General features: G+C 44.9%; 1 protein-coding gene across 4 annotated transcripts in view; it reads right to left on the reverse strand.

The window, feature by feature from the left end:
- LOC106610328 (CXXC finger 4) overlaps window positions 1-17,441 on the reverse strand; it is a 28,325-nt gene extending 10,884 nt beyond the window's left edge. Inside the window, exons 1-3 of one of the 4 annotated variants that reach the window (XM_014209621.2) lie at window positions 16,582-17,441; window positions 13,570-14,565; window positions 11,128-11,205 (exon numbers count right to left, since the gene is read on the reverse strand). In XM_014209621.2, the coding sequence (XP_014065096.1) occupies window positions 11,128-11,205; window positions 13,570-14,433 (942 nt within the window). In that variant the 5' untranslated portion in view covers window positions 14,434-14,565; window positions 16,582-17,441. Of the gene's footprint in view, window positions 1-11,127; window positions 11,206-13,569; window positions 14,566-15,968; window positions 16,465-16,577 lie in introns of those variants that run through there. The other 3 variants (XM_014209620.2, XM_014209622.2, XM_014209623.2) reach the window with 3 other exon arrangements.
- Window positions 17,442-17,748: the final 307 nt, after the last annotated feature.

Genomic DNA, 17,748 nt, shown 5'->3' on the forward strand with positions numbered 1-17,748 from the left:
ACTCTCCACGGCTGTGTCCCAAATGGCAACCTATTCTCTATATAGTACATCGCTTTTGAACAGGGCCAATTGGCCTCTAGTCAAAAGTAGCGCACCAAGTAGGGAATAAGGTGCATTTGGGACACAGCCCAGTTTTCCCTGCCTGGAAAAAGAAAGTTTCAGCAGCGGTGCAGTCAGCCTTAACTGATGGGTTATATATTGCCTGTCACGTCATTCTGAGGGAATATTGGGGCGTTGCAGAGGCTCACACCTGGACGGTACGGCAATCCATCACCACCTGCACTCTGAGGGGTGTGGGTGTGTGAGTGAGACGTGTGTGTGTTTACGTTCGTGCTTGAGATCTCATCGACGCTTCTAGCCAATATTCCAGCCACCCAAAGCCTGCTTATAACCCTCCTCCATCCATCCATCCATCCATCCAAGGCCGCCATCACGGACAGACCACTCACCTATTCACCCACACGCCATTGCTCCCCTCCCAACACACACACACACACACACACACACACACACACACACACACACCCAACCTCGGCCGCCTTCCCTGCATCAAACATCAGCCATAACGCAAACACCCCCCTTCTACATCTATCTTTAGCCAGAGAGAATATTACCTATGCAACGATAACCATCAAAAAGTGTTGGGTTGGTCTGTTGGTACTGCTGGAGATAAGGTAAAGGGGGAGGGGGGGGGGCTGGGAGCTGAGACGTAGCAAAGGGAATAAACCATTTGCGCTGAGATGAAATCCTCCTCTTCCTCTCCAGTATCAGATGCATCGCTCTTCCTCGTGGATTAGCAGTATGGTTTGTGGCCGAGCCCGTTTTCTCCACTGCACTAGATACACACGTTCACAGTGCAACAGATGAACTAGTGTTAGCCAGAACGGCTGTGCAGCAGCAATAGTCACAGTGCAGCAGCAATATTCTGGCATGTTAATCAAAGACAGTTAGGCTTTTACTTATAAATCTATGAATCATACCAAAATAATGCTCTAACATGTAATTTAACCACAATGACTTATCCTATATTATAAACTGGGTGGTTGGAGCCCTGAATGCTGATTGGCTGACAGTCATGGTATATCACGGGTATGACAAAACATTTATTTTTCCTGCTCTTATTACATTGGTGACCAGTTTATAATAGCAATAAGTCACCTTGGGGGTTTGTGCTATATGGACAACATACCAAGGCTAAGGGCTGTATCCAGGCACTCAGCGTTGCGTCGTGCTTAAGAACAGTCCTTAGCTGTGGTAAATTGGCCATATACCACACCCCCTCGGGCCTTATTGCTTAAATAACATTCTTAAATTCTAAGAGGTGCATGTTTCTGCTAACCCATCTGCTAGTCAGGGCATAAGGGCAGTAAAATCCTTGTCGAGTGCAGCTCAGCTATGGGAATGAAAAAGTCAGGCCAATCCTATAGATAAACTCTTCTCTGTTCAGTATCCATGAGTCCTAGGCCTATCAGTACAGATAGCCATCAGGACATCAACCCCCATATTTCTTCAACAGATGTCCTCAACACCCATGATGACTAAGTGTAGCAACACAACTGTAAAGATCAGTCAGATAGACATATCACCCAAGTAACAAAAGCCTTTTAAGATCTTTATTTCAAATCAAATAAAAAGACTCATAAAATGGTAAATAAATATTAACAGGTCATGAATATTTAAACAATTAAGAGCTCTTGAAATTGAAGCAGTCGAGATTTAAAGCCTCCAGGCAGGTCTTAAAATGGCTGCAGACCGTACAGGTGGTGAACACACACACTGTTATGTAACGTTGTACTTCTATAATGATCCTGTAAGTGCTATAGTCAAACCCCTATAGGACACCTTTAACAAGCCTTTTGAGAGAAGTGTCTCATAAATGTCCTTGAAATGACTTTAGCCTCTTATTAAAACAGGTGATAAAGATTATTACAATAAAACAAACTGCAAAGCGAGACACATGAAATAGCATATTAATAAATGACAGGTATGCAAGTGTCAAACTATTCCATTGGCCCTTGAATAGGCCTTTCCCAAAGCAGCATGTACAGGAAGCAAAACGTCGAAATCAAGCGTGTTATTTTCACCTGAGCCAGATCTTTCTTCCACACCATCTGTCTTCCAATGAGAACGCACGACAGACACCACCTCAAAAAGACATCAACCAACCAATCCCCATCTCAATCTGCAACACTGCACTAATACGAGCAGACAGAGAACCCGAGTTACCCAAGTCACTCCTCTAACAGTATAACAGTGGGTTAAAGGTGCCCCGGCGCGCACCGGGCGAGCGCGCACGTCCCACGCTCCAACTGATCATGCATCCTCGGAGCAAATCAAGCTAAGTGTATTGCGGATGTTTCGTGAGTAATGAGGAATTTGGGTGATTTTTGCTGACCGCTCGATACGGAGCGGAGGGGTGTATGTTGGCGTGCTTAAGAGAGCTGGGGGGGGAGAGTGGTCACAGGAGAGGGATTGAGAGGAGAGCGAGAGAACAGATAAAAAGAGATTGTGAGAAGGAAGAGAGTATGAGAAACAGAAGGGGAGAGAGAGCGAGCGAGAGAAGGAGGGCAATTAGCATAGATGTAATACTGGCGCGGTCCTCCGACTTGATATTTGACCTTCTGCGAGAGCCTTGCCAAATATCGCCCTGAGAGACCCAGACAACCATATGGCAAAGTGCCGCCGGAGGCCCTGCTCAGTTTGACTCTCCTGGGCCACCGTATGCTAATGTGGGGGAACGTAATTACACTACAGTATTCCTATAGGAGCTCTACTTTACGGCGTCACCATAGCAGCAGATTTACATTGAGATAGCCATTGGGACTAATGTCGTCTTGGGGGACGAGTGGAGTGGAAATGTACAGTTTTATCCAGTTTAGCATTGGGCTGGCGATGGAATGGAGGTGGAACCATCGCGTTAGAATGACAATAACAGACATTCCCATGAGTGTACCAGTCAAATTGCCAAGGTATAAAAGGTTGTTTTTACCATTCTAGGGATTCTATTTCTATCAAGTGACCCAGTAAGAGTAAAACCTGGTCTAAACATGGAAAGGTAGTCCTATTCTTTATGCTATATATATATTTTCACAGTATAGCTCTACTGTCAATGCTATAGTCAGTCACACTTCACTGCCATAATGTGTTTTAACGTCCGTAATATCAAAATGGGTATTATTTCAAATGAAAATAGCCTAGTGTAAAATAAAAATCAAACACTCACAGTCCAACATTGATTACCAATGTACTGGCCTGTATCAACCTAGAAACACCACTCGTCATCAAAATCCAATACAATGAAGGGACAGAAACCTTTGAAAGCAGGATTTGTACATATTTTATTCCTTCTTAGTCTGAAGAATGTATTATTTTGAGCACTGTAAAGAAACTAATTCAATATAAGAAGTACTCGCTATTCAGCCTCCCTGCCAAAGAACGAACGAATCACACAGAATCAAACTGCTCCCACTGTTTAAAAAGGCACTCACCGTCTGTGATACATTAGAAAGATATTTAGGTTCAAATTAAAAAAAGTCCTTGTTGCTCTCGAACGCTGCTCAGACAACCACCCCCATTTATCACGGATGGTAAAACCCAACACATACAGTCAGAGGGGGCTGACCCTACTACAGAGGGGGTGGGGGGGTTAGGCCCCTGGGTCAGTCAGACCTTTACGTCTGCAGCCCTACAGAAGATAAGATCACATTGGCTGTGTTCAGTATGGAGAAAACATTTGGAAACAGGGAAGTGCTAGTCTGGAATTCTCCAATAAGAAACTCAATATGTTTGTTTCACAGACCAAAACATTTCTAATACTTTGTACCCTACTACTGACCACGACCCCGTCATAGAGCCACAGCAGCACAGGACTCCATTTACATTAGCCTCACCTAATTCCCCTTGTGAAACTAGCAGTCCGGCCCAGCCTTTCTGAAGAGAGCTATCCAACACTCCACTGGGAGAAAACCCTATCTGGGGTACTTTGGGTTGACAGAGGTTTCCAGAAAACAAAACGAAGACAGAGCGAGAGGGTGAGGTCATTGGCGTTCTAAAATGAAAAAAACAGACAGATGAGAGACACAGAGAGACACAGAGAGACAGAAAGCAAACAGGGAGAGGTTAGATGGGAAGTAAACCGAAAACTAAACTCTGGGACACACGTCAAGTGTGCAGGCGCAGGGCACCTGAGGGATCTGGAGTATAGGAAACTTCCAGCCCTTTGAACGAGCGATGTCAGTGAGCGCCTGTTGGCGTGGCGGCCAGAAGAAGCCATATGTAGCTGGTGGAAAGAGGGCCTAAGGGAGGCAACATATTGCCAGCTCCTCTGAAATGTTAAATCAAAATGCAAAGTAGGAGAGCTGCGTGTGTGCGTGTTGAGTGAGAGCAGCTCTGAGCAGATTCTCCACAGCATCCAGAAGAGGAGGACTGGCTCCAACATACAGGTCTGTACTGGGGGGGGGGCTAAATTAGGAAGCAGGGATATTTATGGAAAAATCTACATATTATAAAGCGTAAAAGGTACAGTTTTAGTTGTGAAAACCCTGATGAAGGCTATGGGCAGACAGTTTCATCAATAAAGGACTGCTGAATAGCCGCTTCACGGTAGTTGAGATGTGAATTATACTGCAGAAACCGGGTACTGTAACACCACACATTAGAGAGGAGGAATATTCTGGGAAAATTAACCAATTAAAATAAGCCCAAAATGTGATATCCATTACCTCTCAATTATGTGTTCAACTATTACCACTAGTTAGCAGACACTATGACCATACAAAAGCTACAACAGCATTTGACCTAACAAGCATTAACACATTCCCGGGCGCCAAAGACATGGATGTCGATTATGGCAGCCCCCTGCACCTCTCTGATTCAGATGGTTTGGGTTAAATGCGGAAGACACATTTCAGTTGAATACATTCAGTTGGACATCTGACTAGGTGTCCCCCTTTCCCTTTCACATGTTTGTGTAACCCAACACGTGGCTAACACACGCTAAGCCACTATTAGTATAGCCCATGGCTAATTAAACGCAGAATCATTCAGTATGCTTAATTATTTAATAGTATTAATATATAGATACATTATCAAATTCAAGACTGAAACCAGAAGACATTTAGACCGTAGACTACAGTATAGACCAGGGTTACTCAACTCTCACCCTACGAGATCCTGAACCTGCAGGTTCTCCGTCCTACCTGATAATTCAATTGTACCCACCTGGCGTCCCAGGTCTAAATCAGCCCCTGATTAGAGGGGAACAATGAAATAAAATGCAGTGGAACTGGCTTCAAGGTCCAGAGTTGAGTTTGAGGGGTGTAGAGACTAAAAATACTTAAAACATTGAACTATACACATTCACAGTGTTGCCAGCCAACAAGACACGGTGATACACTAACGTCATGATATAGGAGAAGCGGTTCAAAACGGACACATTTCGATTGACACCAAGACAGGCAAACTACTAAAACAGACACAGTCGCAGCGTAGCCAGAAAACAGCCAGCCAACGGTGCAACGTGATACGCTGAAGGCAAAGCGTTTAAAACAGAATCTGAGCAGACGAACCCCCCTGCTCGGTCATCCAGCTCCACACCGATCAGACACAGAAAGTGGTCACACCACGTCAAAATAAACCAGCTACTATCCAGATCGTCCCACTGCTCTTCACAGTGGAACTACTCCAACCAGCTCTCTCAAAGTGTGACAACCATAGAAGAATTAATTATATAGTTGGATTCTAGTTCTATGGTGCCAAAAACAACTTCCTTTTAGAATATGAACAACATTCAACAGTTCTATGGTGGATTCTAGTTCTACAACCATAGATATATAATACGTTTTTCATTGAATGGAAACAGCAAAAAGTGACAACGGCTCTATATTTCAACGGACAAGGTTCTTCCTGGTTTGTGAATGGAAAATACGCCACCTGATGTCAGAGGCACCATACATTCTACCCTCTTTGCTCGGGGGGCAGAGATTGACTTCACTCCTCTAGTGACATTCTCTAACCCCGAGGGGTTCTATCACAAAAGAAAAAGCCTTAAAATGTCTCGCTGCACACGGTATCAGATGCTTGGCATGAAATATTCATATTTGAAAGCAGACCCGGAGTAAAGGGAGGTGGTGGTGATAGGCGTGGATCTGACTTGCAGAAATTGAGACGCTTTAACCGCACTGACCGATTTCTATATCCACCACAAATAGATGTCAGAAGCTCACTTCCTTGTCAATTCCCTTGGATGAGAGAGAGAGAGGCAGAGGGATATTGGAAAGTGTTTTGTCAATGGCTGTGTTTGAAATGTTCCCCTATCCTCTACAGTATATTGTGCCCTACTGGTAAATAAGGAATAGGGGTCAATTATAGTGCACTACATTGAGAATAGGAAGCCATTTCAGACAAACAGGTTTTCTCCTGATTCTTCCCGAAAACAATAGACACCTCATCATAGCACCTACCGTATTATAAACGATTAACTATCTGCAATGATAGCTGAGGAACACTATATTACAGTTAGATGAATACCCTTCTGTCAAGCCATGTGCTAAGATCTAAACTGCCATGGTTGACGCAGTGGCCTCGTTGCACTTACTAACATCCGCTCTTCTTCGCTTTTTCCCCCCTCACACAGGTTCCCAGTAATGACGAGATACCTTTAAGTTCTCTGCCAGAGCCGACCATCCATAATTTACCATCTGTTTAAAATTTAAAGGTGCCACACATTAACGTCCTCAGCACCTGCACTTTCACGCTGTCCACCCGCCACGCTCCGTTGCGCTCCCTCCCCCACCTTCTTCCCCGCTCCCTCATCCCTCCTCTCCTATTATTCAGGCCAATGACAACGAGTTCCCCTTCTCCACCGAGCCGTGGGATGTTAAATCAAACGGAGGCAGAGGGAGGGGACTTGCCGCGGGCTGTAAGGGCACCTCCGATTACACCCCAGACTTAATTGGTGGCAGTGGCAAAACTATCAATTCTTTAAGAGCTTTTGTGCTAGCTGCTGGCAGGACTGGGAGTATAGCCTAGCAGCCTAGCCGTGTTGCAAATGAAAGCTGACAGAGCCACCGCTGCTGCAAGACAAATCTTGATAAAAAACATTTTTTTTTTTAAAGACAAGACGGGAACAAAGACAGAGAGACCCTGGCTTCTCATGAGTAGCCCAGGGTAGCATGCAGGAATGCTGCAGGAAGGAGAAGAGAGGCTAGATATGTATAATTAAGCGGTCTGCGTGGCAGCTCGGTTGGCAAAATCCTATTGTCTTGACAGAAGCTTAAGGTTGCCCTTCAGGTTGAGACCACACGCTTGTGAGGAGGCGTGAGAGCCTCATCCCCCGTCTTTTATCCCCTCGCTCAGACCTCCGTCAAATTAAATCGGTGGTTTGAAAAACTCAAATAAATCCCACAAGATAGAAGATCCGCCGATCTAAAAGGCCGTCTGTCCCTCAGGGTTATTTTATTCTCGCCACCCTCCACTCCACCTCGCTACTCTCTGCCTGAAGAGATTGGCTGAGGGGGGGGCGACTCTTCGTTATCTCCAGGGAGGCAAAGGTTGGGGGAGAGGGAGAGGGAAGAAAAGGCCACAGATTGGTCCTTATCTATTCTGAGCACACCTAAAACAAATTAGACCCGGGGCGCAGTCCCGCCGACGCGTCCGGCGATTATTTGGCGCGGCCTCTCTCTCATTAAGAAGCTTGAGATGGATCCCTGGCTCTATTTTCTTCAAGGTCCTGCCTCCCACCATTTTAGGGTGTCTTATCACAATAAAAAGGTTGTTTTTTTTATGCCAGAGGATGTTGTGCCGCTGCTAACCGCCGCCGTTTCATCTCGCCATTTCATGTATATCACAACACGCCACAAAGAGAGAGGAGGACGAGAGAGAGCGCTGCATGCACGCCATTTTCCGTGGCACTCTGTTTTTCCTGGGGCCAATGCCATGGCGGTGGCCTTTCAGATTCGCTAATTGAGAAGCGGTTTTCTATTCAATGGGATTGTGCTCCATTTCTCTCTCTCTCCTGCATGTTAAGACAACCCACGGTATCAGAGATGGCCTGTAAACACCTTTCCAAGGCTAGCTAATCATCTCTTTTCAGTATATAGTGTCGCGGTGAAGAGTGACTCTGTTTACAAGATACAAGGATACATTGGAAGTCTCAAACTCAATCAATAAGATATTACTTGAAATGTCTGAGGAATTGTCCCCTTGTCTCTCAAGCAGGCTAGGAAGACATGCTCTTGCTGTTGACATCTTGCAGTAAACGTGAGCCTTATAACATCTGTGTACAAATCTCAGATGTATTGAATCATTTTAAATGGGATAATATTGATTTATTGGCAAGAGGTTAGATTGTACGACAGAGCACCCAAGTAAAGTGAAGAACTAGCAGATAAACTTGGAATAAAGGAAAACGTAGCAGACCGTCGACCTCCGAATTTGTTTGACTGAAAAGGATACGCTATAGATCTGTACCATGTACTACAATCTGAATGGGGAGTCTTAGGGCCTCACCCTGTACTGAATAGAAAAAGATGCTGTTGAACATTTCTCTGGTCTGCGACATCGCAAAGCACCACGATACACCAACTCACTCAGGGGGAAGAGAGTCACGCACAATGCCTTTACTTCTCAGTGCACAACACAGCAGCCATCTTTAAAACGATCAAGCCAACCATCCATAATCACAGTTTGTCGTCGTCCTAACTCACGTATTGTACTCGTATGAATTTGTGAAGATCGCTCAATGAGCAATAGTAGCTTTAGCACGTGGGGGAAATAGAGTATCTCCTTCCCTCTGACAGCCCCTAGCGATCTTTCAATAATTCATGGTGCATTTAAGCTGCATCTCTCTCACACTTTTAAACTGTTTATGAATACAACCTCTGAATCGGGCTGGTAGAGAAATGGATACACATTAGTCCTGGACTCTGAGTCCTTCCCTAAAATCAACTATAGTGGAACAGTGTGCTAGCGCTCTACAAACTAAGCAGTAAAACTGAAGTAAAAGAAGGGAAGAAATGAAAAATAACATATGGGTTCAGGAAACACTTCAGTAGGAAGGTGGCATCCTAAAGACGCTACAACAGATTCATACCCAGTACTGTATGTGTTCAGAAGCAGGACATAAGCATTTGGGGTATACTCAGAAACGGTCTGAGTCACAGCCCTGGTGAGACCTGGTCTGCAGTGCCAGTGCTACAATAACATTGTGTGTAACTGTAGGACGCAGGGCTCCCTTGTGGAGGAGACTTTGGTCTCAATGGGACTCCCTGTTGAAATAAAGAGGTGTATAGGTTCTCTCAGACACACCAACACCGACTACACCTAGAACCCTAGAACCACACCAGGCAGAGTTAGCTGCTGGGGAAATGTTAGGTTGGATGAGATGCCTCCTCTACGCCACACTAATCCATTATGGGGTCAGACAGAGAGAGAGAGAGAGAGAGATGGAGAGATGGAGAGTGAGAGAGATGGAGAGTGAGAGATTGAAGAGATGGAGAGCGAGAGAAACAGATGGAAGAGATGGAGAGAGAGAGAAGGAAGAGATGGAAGAGATGGAGAGAGAGAGAGAAGGAAGAGATGGAGAGAGAGAGAAGGAAGAGATGGAGAGAGAGAGAAGGAAGAGAGATTGCATTGCTTGCTGTTTTAGGCTGGGTGTCTGTACAGCACTTTAACATCGGCTGATGTAAAAAGGGCTTTATAAATACATTTGATTGATTGATTGATTGATTGATTGATGGAGTAAGAGAGAGGGAAAGAGACAAAGAGAGGAGAGAATGAGGGAATGACAGATTGAGAGAGCAAGAGAAGCAGACAGACTGCTGCAGAACAGAACAGCACAGTGGTGACACGGGGCAATCCTCCAGGGTCCTGCATTAGTGCGCTAAATTAAAGGGGGTATTAGATTAAATTGGCTCTCCGATTTCAGGGGTGTGAGTAAAATTCTGATTTGCATTTATCCAGCGCTACTTAAGATATAATTAGTTCAGGGTGATTCCCATGTGGAAAACACTGACAACCAAATCTAACTGGCTTCTGCCGCTAGCTTATAGTCTCTTCCTCCCTTCCTAGGTGAGAGGTACAAGCTGCTAATGTTTACGTGTGTGTGGAATGGGGGACTGTGAGTGTGACTGTGTGAATGAGACTGAGTGTGCCTGCGTACGAGACTGCGTGCGAGTGCGTGCGACCCCGTCCGTGCGTGCGTGCGTTGAAGTCTATACAAACTCGCTCGAGTGCTGTTTATTTTCACCACATTTATGTCTCAACATGGAACCATGCAGGATTGTTTACAGCACCGAGATGTGGTGAAAAATGACTGATTCTGAGCATATCAAAAATACATCCAAACCAAGTGGGTATGTAACTAACTTCACACCTTCTACAATGCCTTTGAACCCCAACACACACACAGCCTCCTCGGCACAACCTGATTCTATAATTACAGGTACCGGGACAAAAATAATAATTACCGGTACAAGAGGAACCCCATAATCTGAATGACAGAACTCCCAATTCAAGTACCTATCTCTCTTTTAAAAGCAAGTTTGGATTTGTTTTTGTTTTTCACACCCTCCCTTCCTTCCATGGTAATTCCAACGGTCTTAGTTGGCAAATGGATGTTTTTCCCGAACCCAGCCAAACCATCCATCAGGCATGAAAGGGCGTCTTCCTGAACACCCGTTTGAGAACACCTGTTAGGACCTGATGAGCCTCTATGGCACACCTGTAACCTCCAGCATTTAACGACATCCTGCAGTGATTTTTTTTTTACTTTTCCTGTTGAAAAACGAAGTAAACACACATGCTAAAGGATACAAAAAACATTGCTGCGCAAAATAATGCATTTTAGACAACTTCAAACTTCCAAGGAGTAGGGCATTCAAAGAGTTGGTCTGATAGTGACTGGGATGTCATCAGCCTCCCCCTTGCTTGAGGACCACCTATTGAGATCTGCCTTTTGTTAAGTGAACCGAGTGTTAAATGAGGTGAAAAGGAGACTGGAGTAGGACTTTAAAACCCACAACAGACAGGTTTCAGAGGGTGGTTGTGTCTCTTGTGGTTAAAGGAGTTATATGGCGTAAAGCTGATGTTGATGTACTGGTAATCAAGCCAAGTATCAATAACACTAACCTGGTCCCAGGCTGTATAGCCAACGCCTAAGGTCTTTGTCAACAGATCAGGGACCAGTCTAGGAAAACACGGACCTACCTGTAACACGGGTAACAAGGATTGTGTGGTTTAATGGAGGTTGCAAAGTGATCAATATTTTACCACATGCACCATACAGTCAACACTGAATGCAAGCCTGATGTAGTCACTGCACGCTAGAAATATGGGACCAAATAATTCACTTGACTAAAGTGAATGCACTATAAATTCATCCAAATATGACACCTTCAAATGGGGGACTAGATACATAAAGTGCTTTCATTTCTAAATGGTAAAACTGATGTGCATGAAAACACCCGCAAATAAAAGGTGACATGTTGCACTATCCCCTCATAAAATATTTGATCTCAAATCCAAAATACTGGAGTGTAGAGCCAAATTAAAATGTTTATCTTCGCTGTCCAAATAAATACATAGGGTAGTATATGCGTGGACCATACAGTCAAAACTGAATCCAACATTTTAGGTAAACAATAAACTAAACTTCCATAGTGTACCTTTAACACAGAAACCATTAACTCACAACCCTTTAGACAGACCTAGAAGACAGTTCAGGACAGTATCATTACTAATTCCATGATAACATTCAGTCTGAAGCATGGAACCAGCAAATAATCTCACTTTCTTATACACAGTCTGTTGGAACCAAACAGAATCCTGAACAAATAGGTGGTATGATGAGTAAATAATAAAAATATGTCCTGGGCCATTACTTCACTAGATCCACAACATCCCATATCTGCATATTCACGCAGATCCTGTGCATTATCTAGGAGTTATGAATCAATGTTTCCATTGTTTTCTATAAGGTAGGCAAGAAACATCAAGGGAAGCAATCCAGCAATAAGAAAACAGTCTAACAAGGAGCAACATGCTTTCTTTAAGCCGTCTCCTCTCCTTCATCTACACTGATTGAAGTGGATTTAACAAGTGACATCAATAAGGGATCATAGCTTTTCACCTGGATTCAGCCTACGTCATGGAAAGAGCAGGTGTTCCTAATGTTTTGTACACTCAGTGTACGTCTGTGTCTCCAAAGGAACAACAAGCTTTCAACACATTCATAACTACGACCAAGTTCTGAAAAATGTACGGGGGGGAAAAGTAAACAATGACTATTAAACGTTGAAGAGAGACGTACTGTTACAGTAAGTTATTCAACATTAGACCAAGTCATATTATATTAGGACCCTTTTAAAAACTCGGCTCTACCTGCCACTTAACTATTGAACCAATCCCTGGCCCACGCTGGCCTACTGCGCCATAGTGTGTTGTGGTGGTGTACCACAATAGAAACCTGTGTTGTGTCAGAGGAAGTCCGAACCATGAACACAATCTTACATTTTACAACTATCTGTATTCCACCACAGTCCTTTAGAAACAAAATGTCAGGCGTCAAATAAATCAATTCAAATACAGCAATTAAAAAAAAATAACAGCCCTGCCCTCTGAATGTAGAGGGCACTGAAACTAAATGCTCTCGCTAGCTGTCAATTATGTTTGTCCATTTTCTCTCCTTCCTTCCTTGGTCTAAAAACCCAAAAAAACACCCATACTAGTTTTTCCAGCACTATCCCATTACTGTAAGTGCATCACCCAAAAAACTTCCAGACATCTTTGCATCACAATTGCTTTCTAGGGCCCACCATTACTGTATTCAAGTATGTGCAAAGTATCAACCCCTAAAAGATTGATCCACATTCGGTCATAATGGCCTCAAATAGAATAGAAAATGATTTCACCTAAAAAACCCGCTTTCCTCAATCAATCCCTATAGGATCAGGCAAACAGAATGTGTCTGGGGGGGATTTTATTTCATTACACCCCACCCTCCGTATTAAACTAGGGGAGTGTTATGAGACGGACGCCATCAGCGGGCCCTGCCATCACTCTCACGGTGGTCGGCCCTGGTGCTTTGTGGGTAATCGATTTCCGCCGTCCAGAGACGGTCTCCGTAATTGGTTAAAATGACCGGGGTGCAGAGAGGGATGACTCTCTCACCCCCTCTCTCGCTCTCTCTGCTGAAAACCATTTCCCAGCTCCGGCTTGGAGCCGAGCCAAGCCCGGGGTTGTTCGGATGCGTTCCAGCCCCAGCCTGACTGGCAGCAATTACGGGGTGTCTGAGCCAAGCTCAGCTTGCGCTCCACACAAACACCCCTAATTACTGCCAATTAGGCTAGGCGGGTAGGCAGATTGGAGAAGCCGGGGGGATGTTCAGGCATGGGTGGGCATGGAAACTATTTTCAAGGGCTTAGAAAACGTGACTGGATGAAAAGGTTAATACTTTGGAGTGCGAGGAGGGAGGGAGGACGGTGAAGGAGGGGAGAGAAGGATAATAACAAAAGAAAGGAAAAGGGGGAGGGAGTGAAAGCCCCTCCCGGTTTCCTGGTTCTATTTTCTCACCTCCAGCGACGAGCCGGGTTTCTTTTTCAGCTCCTCACATTTCCTGAACTTGCAGATCTGGTGGCCCGTCTTACGGTTCCGACAACTGCTGCACACGCCGCAGTTGATTAGCCGCCGGCAGGGCGCGCACACCCCGCACCGCTTCCTTTTCTTCTTCGCCGGGTTCCCGCCGGACGCTGAGGAATTATTCTGTGGGCAGTCTGCCAGATTGGCAATTTGAAACGCACTGTCTGTAACGGCTGCCGAGGCTGCGGGGGAGTGAAGGGCTGTCATGACGATGACCCCGGGAGGTAATGAGATGCCCCCTAAAGCCGGAATGGCGGAAAAAGTTCCGACACGTTCCTGGAGATTCATTATCTCTGCTTCGCCGGCGCCGCATTTCAGCTTGTTCATGCATTCTCCCGCTAAAGGTCTGCAGTGTTCGGGGGATAAGGTAGAGAGGAAATTATTATTTGCCATTTGCTGTAGCGTTTCTGGCGGCACGCCATGCTTCCCCGGCCTCTGGGAGTCATTCCTGTGCATGCTGGTCCTATTAGGGTTTATTGTCGCCGATTTCCTCCCCCAGAGCATGGCGTTATCGCAGTTCCACGGGGACATGCCTATCCGGGCACTGGGGAAAATGGGTGTCGTGATGCGGGCGATCTTGGACGTCTGGCCGAACGCGCCGTTGGTTTTGTAAAAGTTTGCGAAAGAGCGGTACCGTTCCATCTCTGCGTTATAATCCAAAAGCTGGCTTAATCCACCATCCTGGAGGTTCTGCAAGTTCTGCAGGTTCTGCAGGTTCTGAAGGTTATCCTTTTGTAAGAGAGAAACGTCTGCGTTCTGTCCGTTCTCAATGCAGAGAGCATTGTTTATATTAGACATGGCTGGAGGACGGTTGAGCAGGGTTCACTGGGGAAGAGTCCGGGGTCGCCGTCAACGGTGGCCTTCGTCAAACTAGAAGCTGCTGGTTACCACCAACAATATGTTACCATCCTGCTTCTGTCTCCTCCAGCACTGGAACACAAAGAACAAACAATTACAGATACAACAGGAAAACAACATCCTCAGCCTAATCAATTTCCATTCTCTCTCCAAGTTTTTCCATGAGATAAAAGCTGATAAAAGACGTTTGACCAATCAGCTGGCATGTCGTTCATTTTCTTCTTTCGGACTATTTTATAATGAAACGCATCTCAAACTATAGTGAGCAGATCGTTATCTGGTGACAATAATATAATAGCTGTGACATACCAACATGTCATAACGGGATATAGGAATTAGCATGCTCGAGAAGACAGCACTAGCTTCGTGTCAGAAGAGACTTAAGAGATTTTTTTTTAACACGGTTGTCAAAGGATTCCTGGATATATTTAAATAAGTCTCATCAATTATGTATTTGATGGTATATTCTGGCAAAGGACAAACAAATACATACGGATGGGATATAAATGACACCAGTCACTTAAATAATATAAGCACAATATTCAGCCAGTATCATCCATGCTCACTGAAACTAACTACTCTGGAACGTCAACATAAAACCAACCTGTTTTCAAAAGCAACCTGACATTATCCCGGTGCTCTACAGTCTCCAAAACACTATGCACGTTGAACACCTCACGAGGGACAACATTGTATATTATTTTCACCATCACTGATGTTCTTCTAAAGCGATAAGGTCTCTTCCATGTAAACCCACTCCCGTTCGCTCTCTTAATAGCACCTGGTATTCATTCATGGATCCCGGGTTCTATTACAATGACAGCGGAGAGAGACCACCACTGGTGAATTTCAATCCAACCCACGAAGCCACAGACAGACCTCCACAGACAGACCTCCACAGACAGACCTCCACAGACAACCGTAGTGTCAAGTGCCTTAGGGGGGAGACTCCATTTCCTATCTTCCCTCCCTCTCCTTTCCCCCAGTCTGTCTGGAATTGGTTTCCACTGATAAAAGCCCCATTAGACACTTCTCTCCCCCCCCTCCATTAACTTTTGCAGGCTCTTTCATTCTTTGTTTAATTGCCAAAGCCAATCCATTGCGGGTAAACACTAAAGGATTTTGAGTCACTTCCATGGTACAACCCAACAGCTAGCTCCCAAACCGAATGATAAATATCCACACAGGAACAGTGGAACCCCAGAGAGAGAACATATTGGGTGTCCTTAAAGCACAGCCAGAATAGTAAAGCACATGCCCACTCTCAATACAACTGCCCAGCAAGCAATAATTCTGCTTACATCTCCTCTACCACAAGATGAAATTCCTGAATGATGAAATCCATGCCAAATAATGGATTAACCGTTTTTGTAATCAATATTCAACTTGAGGACAAAGCTAAAATAGATCATTCTTCTAAAATCACAATATTAAACAAATGTAATAGTAACTGTTTGAATACAATGACAGCCTACCTGATAATATGAAGCAAATATTATCCATACAAATGCATTATATAGATATAGATAGTAGGTGGAAACAAAAAACATGCCATGGTGTGCCATCCCAACAGCACCCCACCGCCACCAGTAAACAAAACCGTCCATGCCTCAATGATCGGTCCTGCTCGCAGTCATTATTACTTAATCAATTCACCCCAGGAGCAAAATACGCAGCCCAAAGGCAATCAAGTCAGGGCTATCGATTCTCAGCCTGTAAACAAACTTTAGAAAGGCAGAAATGTTCGATACTTCGAGAAAGAGAGGGAGGGCGAGAGAGGGAGGCAGAGAGAGGACCACAGTAGTGTACGTCCGATGACGACTGACGAGCCCTTGTGTGGCTGCTGTGGCTTCCATTAATTATCGCTAGTCTGGTCTGTCGGAGACACTCGGAGACCAAAGGTCATGCAGAAACAATCCACAGAGGGCTCTGGACAGTACAAATAAACCGTTACAATCAATCCGACAGCGCCTGGATCACTTTACCGCCAGCTTTAGCCGACATAAATCGGGGGGTCTGAGAAAAGCATGAGAAATATCATAAGACGCTGCCTGTACTGGGTAAAATGGAAGAGCTTCACCTACCTACCAGGTTCCTGGCGAGAAGAGATTCCAGACGCCTAGCAGTCTGCTGCCAACACAGAGCGGCACATTACCGCAAGGCGCGATGGAGATAAAAATAACGCGAGGATGTGGGAAGAGCACAGCCACACTGAAAAAGAGCGCTCAAAACAAAAGGAGCATTTTTACAGACTTATTTTCCTGGCATGAGAAAAAAGTAGAAAAATAGCAAACTTAAAGCGATAGCCTATCGAGCTTTTATAATAAAAAAAACCGGTTTATTATTATAAAACCACGGCGCTGTAGGGGGGGAAATAACGGTGCGTTGTAGGTGTTTCCTCTCCTTGGTCCGAGGTGTATTGTGTGTGGCTGCCTACTGTTAGCGCCGTGCTGTCTCCTGTCGCTGTGTGTGGCTGATTGGTGCTGAGGTGAGGACGCTAGGATGTGGACACCTACTGATCATTGGTTAGAAATGACTATAGAAACACTAGGCGCACTCGGGAGGGGGCTGGCTTAGGGCCAATGACTGTGGCTTAGGGCGCTCTGCCGGGAAATAACTGGGAAGCTGCGTCTTAACCTTTTGTCGTTCCCTTTCTCTCCTCTTCTATTTCATTCGGACACGCGAAGCGTTTAGAGGGTTGTCATTTACAGTATGCGTCTTTTAATAGGGATTTGCGCTTCGCGTGAGGGAAATCTTGTCAAATTAATTGGAATTGAGCGGTCCAGTGATGAAGATAAAATGCCTCCTATCAGGGTGGTTTTTTTCTCCCCTCTGGGTTAGAACGACTTCCATAATTACGAAGACCTGCGCGTGCCACCACGGGGATTCATCACGATTAGGCTGTAAATCCCTCCCGATGGCCACAAATGCATGGCTCCCGCGTAGAAACACATGCATGCACGGCACATTTATTCTATGTGCCCATGTGAGATGCACTCCATTTACAATATTATGGAATATAATTTCTCGCTAATGCACGTGAAATATGGTAATGCAATGAATAATGAAATTATGGCGCCAATCAATTACCGAGCCAATCATTCACCAACACAAATTAGGCCTATAGATGTGCAATTGGTGGTGTAGGCTAGCCTGAAATTATTAAACATCCCTCAAACTCAAGATAATTAATTTCATGAATAGACTACGTGAAAAGTGCCAACACAATACGATTTCAATAGATCTGGGCTATTT

This window comes from Salmo salar, chromosome ssa04 (genome assembly GCF_905237065.1).
Source record: "Salmo salar chromosome ssa04, Ssal_v3.1, whole genome shotgun sequence".
NCBI lineage: Eukaryota > Metazoa > Chordata > Actinopteri > Salmoniformes > Salmonidae > Salmo > Salmo salar.